Source organism: Gallus gallus, chromosome 10 (genome assembly GCF_016699485.2).
Source record: "Gallus gallus isolate bGalGal1 chromosome 10, bGalGal1.mat.broiler.GRCg7b, whole genome shotgun sequence".
In the NCBI taxonomy this organism is placed as follows: Eukaryota; Metazoa; Chordata; class Aves; order Galliformes; family Phasianidae; genus Gallus; species Gallus gallus.
In genome coordinates this window covers 3,384,453-3,396,838 of record NC_052541.1, presented here as the reverse complement: position 1 = coordinate 3,396,838, position 12,386 = coordinate 3,384,453, and the positions used below count along the sequence as shown (strand labels likewise).

General features: G+C 41.5%; 1 protein-coding gene across 3 annotated transcripts in view; it reads right to left on the bottom strand.

Moving 5' to 3' along the window:
• ETFA (electron transfer flavoprotein alpha subunit) overlaps positions 1–12,386 on the bottom strand; it is a 30,049-nt gene that overhangs the window by 15,067 nt on the left and 2,596 nt on the right. For all 3 annotated transcript variants that reach the window (XR_006931006.1, NM_001305470.2, XM_046899008.1), the window contains exons 2-8: positions 8,415–8,564; positions 6,444–6,525; positions 6,267–6,349; positions 4,536–4,635; positions 3,368–3,478; positions 1,454–1,555; positions 673–741 (exon numbers count right to left, since the gene is read on the bottom strand). Coding sequence is in view for 2 of the 3 variants with exons in the window: in NM_001305470.2 (NP_001292399.1) it covers positions 673–741; positions 1,454–1,555; positions 3,368–3,478; positions 4,536–4,635; positions 6,267–6,349; positions 6,444–6,525; positions 8,415–8,564 (697 nt within the window). In the remaining variant the exon portion in view is untranslated. The remainder of the gene's footprint in view (positions 1–672; positions 742–1,453; positions 1,556–3,367; positions 3,479–4,535; positions 4,636–6,266; positions 6,350–6,443; positions 6,526–8,414; positions 8,565–12,386) is intronic.

Below are 12,386 nucleotides of genomic sequence, written 5' to 3'. Positions count from 1 at the left end.
AGAGGATTTTCCCATATATGCCTTCCCACAACGTTCCACCAAGTTTTAATAGAACACATGTGCCATCTTATATCGCTGTCAAGTTCAGAAGTCAGTCACAGTAAAGCAAAATATCAAACTAAACTCGAAAGTGCCACATGGATATTTCATCGGTGAAGCCAACAATTAGAAAACAAAGGTACTCATGTAAAAATTCTATTGATTACTAAATGTAAAATCTAAGGCTAATGCAGTTAAAATGTTAGCACAAACAGCTCCTCCTCCCCCAACCTTTACGTAGAATATTTTGCTGAAACACCATATGCAGTTGGTTTCCTCCAACTAAAGGAAAAACATGGCAAAAAGAGCACCACTCACACCGTAAGAATTGTGATTCTGTAAAACAGTATACAACTTATACATTTACAGTTCCACTTTCTGCTTATGAGCTTGTGCTCTGGAGACTTGGGAAGGACAGGGAATACAACAGCCTGCCATTTTGCTTCACACCCTGGCATTGAAATACAGCTGACCACATGGACAACCAGAACTTTGACAGAAATTAAATTAACAGGTTTTTTAAGAACATATTTGATAGAGATGTGAAAAGACTTAAGATGAACATTGCTTTTCATGTGATTATTTTAAAAATTACCAGGATTTTAAAAAGGGGGGAGGGGGAAATGAGTTTACCTGCAGCATTCAATTGGTCCGCAAGGTCATAGAGCAACTTAAAATTTTCACCACTCTTTAAGCCTCTTCCTTAAAAGTTAAGAACAAAAATAAGATGAAGAGTATAATGTGCTCTAGGATTTTTTGTTACACACATAACCGTTCTGTATCATGATCTGCATTTGCAAAGGCATAAGGATATGTTTGCATTGGTTATCTTTGGATATATAATTAAATAGTATTTGATATCCTAAGATTTAGCTCTTTCCTTTGTGATCAATATTATGTACACAAACCAACACCACTCTCCCTGCTTATTAGCATCACCAAGCTCCTCCTTTTCGTGCTCCCCCTGCTGGCTGTAGGCATAAAGCTCTGCAGTAGGATAACTAAGGGCTTTTATTATTTCTCTGTATGCACAAACTAAGAACAAACCAACAAAAGCTTTAAACCTGAAGAGCTGAATACAAAGTTTAATCATTTTAAAATTATTTAAATCATTGTATATCAGGTTTGGGCTGCCTGCAATGATTGGGAGTAATTTTAAACCAAACAAACCTTCACCTAAAAACACTTCACTCTGTAATTTTAAAGAGGCTCACCAAATATGGCAATCATCTTAAGATGTCCATTAGCATATATCAAACTTTCCTGTTTTGCCACTTTATGATACACAGATGTTGGGTGTCTTCCCATTGTCTCCTATGCTCTGTTTCAAAACTACACCAAGTCAGTGTTTTCCTATAGATAACATTTAGCTGAGCCATACCATCACAGAAATGCACAACAGCACACTACTTACCACCTGATACAACCACTCTTGCACTCGTAAGCTCAGGCCGGTCACTTTTTGACAACTTCTGCTCAATCCATTCCGACAGACCGACAGGTGGTGGAGGGGTCACTGTTTTAATCAGGTTAAAAAAGCATCCACAAGAAAAAGGATGAAGCATGTGCTTTCAACCTTCCAAACTTCAGTTTAAACTTAATGCACAAGTTCATTCTAGAGCTAGCTCTATCACAAGATTTTAATTACCATAAATAATTGGTCCATGATTCTGAGTTACAAGCCTGCCTTATTACTTGTGGTCATTTATCCTGTAGTACAAGACAATCCTAAAAAGTTTATGTACATCAGACTGCACTAAATGAAGGTCTGTTGTACAAGCAACATACTGATATCAACCCAACATAATAACCATGGTTCTTGTAAAAGACAGGCAATCAAGCCAACTATGCAGGTTGCTCCAAAAGTAATGCCTCCTATTTCCTTGGAAACTACAGCAGCTACAAAGAACACAATAACATTATTTGATAGAGCAAATTCTCAGCTACAAAAGTCTCTTTCTCAGCACACCATTCTCAGCACCATTAGTTGTGTCAGTTCACCTGCAATGAACAAGAGCCTTTACGCTGCACTCATGAAAACCTGCACCAGCAAAGGCAACCCACTGTCACTGTTGCCACCACTGGAACACACCACCCGCTCCTCACTGTGCTCACATCCACTGTCTGGTCTCCAAAAACATTCAGCAAGCATCAATGGGTGCTGCTTTTTCCACATGGAGGAATTCAGTTCCACCCCTTTGCTTCACACGTACTTCAATGTCAGGAGCCATTCTGTCCGAGTGCCTTTAAGCTACCATCTGCCACATGGCAACAAAACATAACGGAGTGCTGGTGGGAAGGTACAACCTCTGCTGCCATACCACCAAAATCCACCTCTGATGTCGTAGACCAAGATGATCAAACAGGAGGCATTACTTTTGGAGCAGCCCTTGTAAACAATGCAAAGACAGTACAATATGCCAATGCCAGATCTCAAGCAGCATGTCTACTAACTTCTACGCAAGTCAGGAAACACACGATGGTTCTGGGGCACATACTCATGCCTCCCAGACAAAGGCGAGGACTGCAAAGGTGATACAGGGGACACACAGCACGTTACTAGTGATTGCTTCTGCTTGACTTACAGCACTGTCATAAAAGGGCCCACACTGAAAAGCAGCAGAGGTGATCAAACCCTGGGACAGGCAGCCCAGAGCAGTTGTTGCCAGTTTCCACCTGTGGAGGTATTCAAAACCCAGTTTGATGCAGACCTGGTGAACCTGCTCCAGTGTCCCTGCCTGAGCAGAGGGGTCTCCAGAAGTCCTTTTCAACCTAAACCATTTTACGACCCTCAGACTGTGGATGTCTCTTCAATTCAAGCTACAGAGATTTCATTAAAATAACCATTTAAACTGATATAAAACAATGATGGAGTGTTCTCAATCCAATTTCAACGACCACTAATTTAGCTCAACGCTATAATGAACTATCTCAACTGAAATATGACCAATCAAACCAAAGCTGTGGACTGCCAGCAACTGCAATTGTGCCCAATTCTGCTGTGAAAACCAACCCAGCTATTCAAACAGCTCTAACTTGAAATAAGGAATAGTTCCAAGATTGCTATAGATGAGGTTTAGGCAGCGAGTGAAACAGGCACAAATAATCTGTGCAGAATCTGAGTGTTTCTGGATGAAGAAGTGAAATGACAACCCATACCTTCCCCTATCAGACAACAACCACCAAGTACCAATATTTAAAAGGAAAAAGCTGAGATTATTAAATTACTATCGGCTTTCTTTGCTAAATACGTCTGCAGAACATCAGCCCTCAAAAGAGAACCTGACTCTCTCTCACCGAGTGACAAAACACAAGAACAGATGCTCACCTTTCTCCACGCTGGCACTGCCACCGCTCGTTGGTGCAGCCTCAAAAGACGTTCCCCGTACAGAAAACACTTTAACTGCTTCATCACACTGGACAGTGCAAAGAACGTTTCCTAGTGAAGAACGATCATGTTTTTACAGAAGACATCATACACATGATACAAAGTTCCTGCCAAAAATAAAACTTTCAGATGATGAGAACTGGGAACCCACACACACCTTCAGTGTTCATTTCCAGTGTTGTGATTTACTTTTAACTCCATGTTTCTGCAGCATGACAAAAAATATTTCATTTTTAAGGCATAGAGCGCATTTATATCACCCTTTACAAATAGTTTTACATTCCATAAAGGAAAACATGCCTTTGAAAGCATCGTTCTTAAACATGAGATCTATAACTCAGTCTATTATACTGTTGCATGACTTCGTTTGTGTTTTCTGTCAGTGACTGCATAAGATACTTATTGCACAGTGAAGGCTGCAGAGAAAACTAAACTCAAAGTGCTACACCACCAGCTATTAATAACTAAAATCATCTTGAAACTGTCAATTACTGAAAAGTAGCTAGAAAACAACACACAACCACAAGCTGACAGTGTAACCCAAAATACCACCTTGGTATATATGGTACAGCCTTGTACAGTAGCATTAAGAAACACAAGCTAAGGAGTCCATCTCTGAATTAAAGCAGAGAGGCAGAAAAGAGTTACAAAAAAAAAATAAAAAGGCTGATAAAAGAATTACAAATTACATCAATTAAACATTGTAAATAATCAGTGCAATGTCTTCATAATTAGAGAAAATAACCCTGTGGCAGCTCAAATCAGAGCTAATGGGAGTCATATTAAATAATGTCAGACAATTAACTTAATGTTTTATGTTTTACAAAATCAAATCAGAAATACATTCAACAAAGAAATTGAGTATGTATAAAGGATATTGAATTCTACTAATTAAAGTGAAAGAACTGGTTTCCATCTGAAATCCTACAGCACCGAAGTTACCAGTATTGCTTGGATTCTCACAAAGAGAGCATCACGGTGGATTTTTAAGCAATTTGGAGGGTAAGGTGAAAATTCCTAAAATATTCCCATGTTCTAACAAGTGGACTATAAAAACTTACCAGTATTAGGACTTTAGTGCACGAGCACCACATAGCTGATTACGTACCTGCATAGATAGTTCTCACAAAAGTGTTTGGTGATTTAATCTCAATGATGTCAGAAACAGGAGCAACATCAAGCTTAGCAGCCACTCTGGGAATAAGATTCTACAAGCCAAAGATTAAAAGACAGCAAAGTAAATGCTGGTATCTGCACAGTGCACGTGAGAAAAACGCAAAGGGAATAAGGAGAAATGCACATATTAAATAAAGGAACGGTTGCTGACCTGATTTTAAGCTCACAGATTGCTGTCTGTGATTAAGGCAGCACATACAACTGTAACATGACTGCAGGACTACTTACACAGCTTTAGCAGCCAAATAAGAACCCAGGACTGTAATAACATTAGAAATGTTATGGTCCTTACAGTAAGTAAACCCCTAATTGAATATCTCAAATTACGAGGCTTATTTGCTTCAATAATTTAGAACTGAATATAGATGCAATTTACTTGGAAAATTGACAATTATGGATGGCTGAGTTCTTATAATAGCACTTCAAGAGAAAAACAAGAAGCATTTTGGAAGCCATTTATCACAGACAACAGCAGGAGGAAAACACCACTCTCCCTCCCAAAAAAGCCAAAAATTTACTATTTAAAAACAAATATTATAATACATATCCCCCTATTCTGAAATTAGCTCTAGAGAATTATTTAGCACCTTTGGGCATGGGGAAAAGGATAAAGAGAGCAACAGAAGGCACTGAGGAATGAAGGACAGCAAGAGCTTTACTTGCTCTCTCTCCCTCTCCTAACCTGGTACACTGCAGAGCCCTCTTTGGTCATCTTTACTCACAGCTGTTACAACAGTCACTGATTCACTCCTCCAGAAAAGCACTACTTGGTGATGGGAGCATAAACTTTCAAGCAAGATATTAACCTTTGCTAAGACACTGCACATCACAAACAAATGAAAAATGACATGGCTAAGACTTAGGGCATGTAAGGATTTCTCTTAGCAAAATTACAATTACATGGATTGATATTGATTGGAAGCAAAAATGGAAGGCTGATGTCATTACTCATTCCACATTGGCAAGATTTCTAAAGTGTCCTTTTTCTCTAATTCAGCTGCACCACAACATTAGCAGGCTGCCAGTCCCAGGGCTCTCCAGATATCTGAACACATTTTTAAGTACTCACTTGTTAAAAAGTTCTGAAAAATCCTATTTTGTTCACAAAACATCTTGGATCTGTATTATTCATTTACGTTTACACGAATAAACATTTACAGACATTTCCATCTACATGACCTACATCACAGATGCAATTCCTCCCCGAAAGGCATTTGCTGCCGATAGGTCTGCACACTTCCATTTCAACATGAAAACCATACAGCAATCCTAATAAGGATTAGGATAAGGATTTTGTTTCACTAGAAGTGAAACAAAAGTCACCAAAAACAGTTTACCAGGTTTTCATCTCCAGGTACTGCATTTCCATAACGCTTCCAGACACCTTTAAGTATTTTGTGTTATTACACATTTTATACACTTTGCCTTATGCACACACAATTAGCTGGCTACTGCTAACAAGCCTCTCCAATGCCCCTTAGTTCAAAAGTCAGCTCATAAGAGAACTCAGAAGAAGCTACTTGCTTCTTCAGTGCACTATTGTCATGTTTTAGGAAACTCTGAATTGTCCAGGGCTGATCTGCAGACCCTCTCCAGGCACACGTATAAAAGTGCCTCTATCTCTGTTCTGCAAGAATTATTTGATGCATTTTGATTTACTCACCTTCCCAAAGGCAGACGCTCCAGCACAAATGTGGGTGTATTTAAATTGTTTCTGAGTTTCCAAAACCAAGGGAGTCAGCTCCTCTGAGAATAAAAACACAAGTTTACAATTATTTTTTATCATCAGCCACAAATCCCAACACTGTTTGTTCTGTCAACAGATAAGAACGAGTCTCACCTGCTAGGAATCCCTTGTAGACATCGTGCTGAGCCACAAGAACTTTTGCAACACCCTGCACCTTGCTGAGCTCTTGTGCTACCTGTGATTACAAACGAATCATTATTAGTTCGCATTACAACAGCACACCGAGGCTTCAGCCAAACTCAGAGCTCCGCGGCGGCAAGCACCACAGACAGCAGGAGACAGTCCCTAATGCAAACTGCTCACAGCCTATGGATTAGTTCAAACTGGAACACAAAAGCATGTCGTTCCAGAGGTAGAACAAACCTTACAGAACGAGCTGCAGATCTTCTGACTCACAGCACAGTGCCTTACAGGGCAGTGCAAACCAATCCTGGGAATAAGAGAACTACAAAGCAACACAAACCTAGCAAAGATTGTCCCATACAACAGACTACACAGCCATCTCATGGCTTATTACAACAGCCAATAATCATCTCACTCAAAGATAATTACTAAGCATTCTAACATAACATAATCAAGGACAACAATCCCATATTCTTTCTACATGGGTCAATATCTACTTGCAGAGGCACACCATGCAAATAAAAACGTACAGCGATGCTACAATCTTTGCCCAAATTTCAGCACCAATCCTTTGCAGCTGACTGCCTATTGATGTGATGTATGTTTTCAATGCTATCTTTATGCAATTTTGTCCTTTGTATTTGCAGAAGTGAAGTTTAAATGATGAAAGCGCTGCTGCTGTCAGTCTTTTCTTGATCTGCAATGCCTGGAGGCCACATGCATCACACCCGAACTAACGCAGTTTTATTACGTTTGCTGAGAATCAGCTTCACCCTCAAAATTTAACAAGAGGAAACAAACAAATATCCCATAGCAGCTGCTACAGAACATCTGAGTAACTGGCTCTTTTGTCCTACTAACACAGACTCTTACAAAGCTTAAAAGGAAAATAATCATCAATTTCATTTTCTGTGAAGAACCTTTTCCCCAGCACGATATATACTACCGAACAGACACCCCATACTTTGGTATTGAACCCCACACAAACGAAGCATTCCCAGTCATTGTTCTACTACCCAAGTACGAAAAAAACCCAAAGAATAAGGAAATCCACAGACAGACACATCAGGCCTCTTTTTGCTGTTGCTATTGTTTCGTTTTTTACTTTCTTGATCTAGATGAATACGTCTCCAGTCTCAACCTCGAGCACCTGAGTTTCAGTTTAGAATCAGTCTTCAACAGTGAGTAAGGTTTGTTCAGTTGCTTGTGAATTAGCTGCTATGACTGTGCCTCCCACACAAGACAGCATATGGCCCTTTCAGAATCACAGTTCCTAAGCAATAGTCTGATATAAAAAAAATTAGGCATAGTTATTCTTATTTTTCTTGTTCGTGTCAGACTACATCATGCTGGGTAAGAGTGCCCCTTACAAACTAATGGTACACTGTCCCCAGATCTTGCACTTCACAAAAATCAGACTAACACCACAACAGCTAATACCCGACTAACTCTTACTTTAGATGGGAGCTGTATGATAAAGTCAAGAAACAGTGTTTTCAGACTTTTGGACTGCAGACACTCTTGCCACACTACCAGCAGTGACCATTAAAAGGCTGACACTCAGAAGCCTCACCTGCCATGGTGCCCTTTCATTTCTGCCGATCTCTCCTTGCACAGTGCCAGGTTTTTTCTCCCAGGTTCTCAGCACTGCAATATTCACCCTTCAAACTTTATGGGAGAATATTGTTTCAAGAGTTAATTGTCCTACATGCCTGCTTAACTTGTAACAGCTTATACTGATATTCTCCCTTGTGAAATGAAAACAATACCCACATTTCCACTTCAGAAGAGAAGCAGCTCAAGTGCAGCACATTTCCCGTAGATTAGCAATTCATGGCACAGCTCCTTTTCAACAGATTATTTTTCAAGCTAGCCAAGATGCCACCATGTAGAACTCCACTGCATTCATTCATTTATTCAAATGAAAATAGGATTTCCCACCTTGTCACAACTGGTCCCAGCAACCAAACAGGAAACTTCACCTCCGAGACGTTTTGCCGCGGTGACTGCATTGAGTGTAATGGGTGTAAGAGTCTCATTGTTGTGTTCTGCTATGACCAGTGTACTCTGAAACCGGTGCAGCAGCGATGCCTACAAAGAGAGAAAGAGAGAGGAGTTGGATACTTCACACTTAAGTAAATAAAATGTTCCTAGAAGCATTCAGTGCTTTGCAGAAGGACATCAGCTATACAGATCATCAGCTGCTGCCGTCAAACAGAACAGACTAAATCGAAATCACTTCTATTAAGTAGGCAGAATATTTCTGTACTATTTAATAACTATCAGAAATGTACAAACTTGGTTGACTTCAGCACAGCTGCAACATAGAGCTTTTCAACTAAAACCTTCACAGGAAAATACTGCACAGCCTTAAGAAGAAAGTTGTAATAAGACATTTAAGCTCACTTGATCAACTGAAATACATAACTTAAAGAGCGAATAGAATTCAATGTGAGCATAACATTAAGATATTTTGTGGCTGTAGACTGAAATCCACAAGAGGATTAGCCAAGTGAGTCTAAGATCCCAGGAAATCAAGAGTAAGTAGTAGCTACTTGTCTTATTTATTTATTTCCCCATATGTTTTAGCCAAAATACTCCCACAGAACTCACTGTTGTAATCAGTTATCTACAACAACAAAACTGTGGGTATTAAGTAGGATAGCAGCAAGCATCAAAGGCTCCCCGTTTACAAACATACTAACAAAGCCTGTTGAACAGCATCAGGTTCAGTTGTAGATAACCCGTTTTCCTTTACAGCATTCGATGCTGTTGACCACTCAGTTACCACCACAATACAACGACACTTAAATAACCACTTTCACCAACTCGCTGCCCAGACTAACACTAAGGTAGGGAAAATGTAGGGAGACAAATACTAACCAAAACTGAAGACTGCACAGCACTACTTCAAACCCATTTTCTAAGCCCATCTCCACTCACAACAAATAAGTACACACCAAACACTTAAAGCAGAAAATAAAGCTTCAGAAGACCGGAGAGACTGAAATTTGGACATGGACTTCAGCCATGCAAGGTGTACCATCAGCACAACGGACCTCATGCAGAGAAAGCAAACCCAAGGACTTCTCTGAAGGTACTCTTAGTATAAGGATGTAAATAAAAAGGTACATTTCCACAGGATACGGACCATAATTTGTCATTTTGATTTAAAAAAAAAAAAAAAGGATTCTTGTAGAAGTACTCTGCATTTCAGCTCCTATGCTTAAGGCTACTTGTTATGAGTAAGGATTCTAAGAACACTTAAGCCAATTGGCAGTAACAAAATATTTCATAGAATCATAGAATGGCCTGGGTTGAAAAGGACCACAATGCTCACCCAGTTCCAACCCCCGCTATGTGCAGGGTCACAACCAGCAGACCAGGCTGCCCAGAGCCACATCCAGCCTGGCCTTGAATGCCTCCAGGGATGGGGCATCCACAGCCTCCTTGGGCAACCTGTTCAGTGCGTCACCACCCTCTGGGAGAAAAACTTCCTCCTAATATCCAACCTAAACCTCCCCTGACACAGTTTAAAACTATTCCCCCTTGTCCTATCACTACCCACCCTCGTAAGCAGCCGTACATTTATTGCCAATACAGATCAGACAATGTACTTTTGATTATATTCTGTACATCATTTGCAATAAAAGATATGAGATTTTGGTCACCGTTTGGTAAATCTGTGCTTTTGTGGCAAATAGCTCACTTTTTCAACAACTTACAGTCATGTCACAGGGTAAAATGGGCCAGGCTCCTGAAAGGTTCTCCAAAGACAGATACAGACTCAAAGCAAACCAAACCAAAAGCAGAGTGCAACATAGAAGCAGAGGTTAAATGATTCAGTCATATATGATCCTGAGCACTGTGAATCTGCAATGAGATGCTACAGTGTCAAGTAACCACCAGCCCTCCTCGCTGAGCTTCTCCAACATGGCTATGGAAAGCACCAGTAACACATACACAACAACAAAGCTATTAACAACAATGCTTTGAGAGGGAAGAGCACTCAAGTGTTGGGCCACAAAAACCAAGTTCTAGAGGATCAGGCCATCCAAAGAAACTAATTACAACTAACCATCCTACAGACCTGGGCAACCAAGTGCCTTCTCACAAGCACACCAGTATACCATGAAGAATATGACAGTAACCACATGACAGTAGGACCAGGAATTTATTTAGACACGGATGGACACTAGGCACCCATGCTCCCTCTACATCCACATTTCCTTTCCGTGGGCAACTCCTGACAGTAATTCAGTCTACAGTAAAATAAACACCTATAAAGGAAAAACGTCTGGAGTTTTCAGCTCACTCCCTCCTCCATTTACTGTAGAGCAAACCTGGCCTCTGGCTTCCAGATGTTTGAAAATGGTGAGATTAACCCAAATGTGCAGGGCACACCAAGCCAGTCACTTGCAGAGTACCAAAGGATTCAGTGAATCCATCATCTTCTCGAGTTACACCAAGGCATCTTTCTGCTCCCCACTTGAGAAACCCAGAACACACCTGCTACACATGCACAGAGAAACCCACGCCTAAGGCCAACAAGCCATACACCCACAGTGCTCATTCAATTGGCACAGGTGAGCATAGAATCACAGAACAGCTGAGGTTGGAGGGGATCTTAAAGATCATCCAGTTCCAACCCCCAGCTGTGAGCAGTTGCCACCCACTAGCTCAGGCTGCCCAGGATCCCACCCAACCTGTTCTTAGCAGCTCCAGGGATGGGGCACCCACAGCTCCCTGGACAGCCTGTTCCATTGCCTCATCACCCTCTGAGTAACAAATGTCTTCCTAACATATAACTTAGATCCACCCTTCTTTACTTCAAAGCCATTCCCCCTTGTCCCATGTAAAAAGTCAGTGCCCCTCCTGCTTGTAAGCTCCCTTCAAGTACTGGAAGGCCTCAATGAGGTCTCCCTGGAGTCTTCTCTTCTCCAAGCTGAACAAAAGCCCAGCTCACTCAAGCTTTCTTCACAGGAGAGGTGCTCCAGCCCTCTGATCATCTCTGTGGCCCTCCTCTGGACCCGCTCTAACAGCTCCACATCCCTGCTGTACTGGGGGCCCCAGGCCTGGACACAGAACTCCAGATGGGACTTCACAAGGGCAGAGCAGAGGAGGACCATCCCCTCCCTCTCCCTGCTGGCCACCCCTCTGTTGATGCAGCCCAGGATACTATTGGCCTTCCAGGCTGCAGGAGCACACTGCTGGCTCATGTCCAGGACCCAGTTAAGGACAGAGCTGCTCTCAATGAATTCTCCCAGCCTGTACACGTACCTGGGACTGTCCCAACCCAAGTGCAACACCCTGCAGTTGGCCTTGTTGTACCCCATTAGGTTCCATTCCAGGTCCCTCTGGATGTCTCCCCTTCCTTCTGTTATATCAACTGCACCCATTCAGCCCAGTGCCATCAGCAAACTCACTGTGCGTGCACTCACAATCCATCATCTATGTCATTTACGAAGATGTTGAAGAGCACCCATCCTAAGACAGACCACTGGGGACACCCCTCATCACCAGCCTCCACCTGGGCATCGAGCACTGACAACCCTCTGGCTGGGACCACTCAACCAACTCTTCATCCACCAAACAGTCCAGCCTTCAAATCCATATTCCTCCAATTTAGAAATAAGGATGTGGTGTAGGACCATGTCAAAAGCTCTGTAGCCTCCTGACAGCAATGCCAATGAAAATCAAACGCATGCTGGTCTTTCAGATCACCCATACAGTGCACAGAGGTCCAGCACTCCTTAAATACAAATTTAGTGCCTATATACTATAAAATGTGTACTAACAGCTAAAAAAATCACAGACAAGAGTGTCAGAAATCTTTCCTTACTGCTTGGTAGCGTAGGTGAGTCAACTGCCTCTATAGTCAATAGCCAACACTGAACTGCCCACAGTCAACCT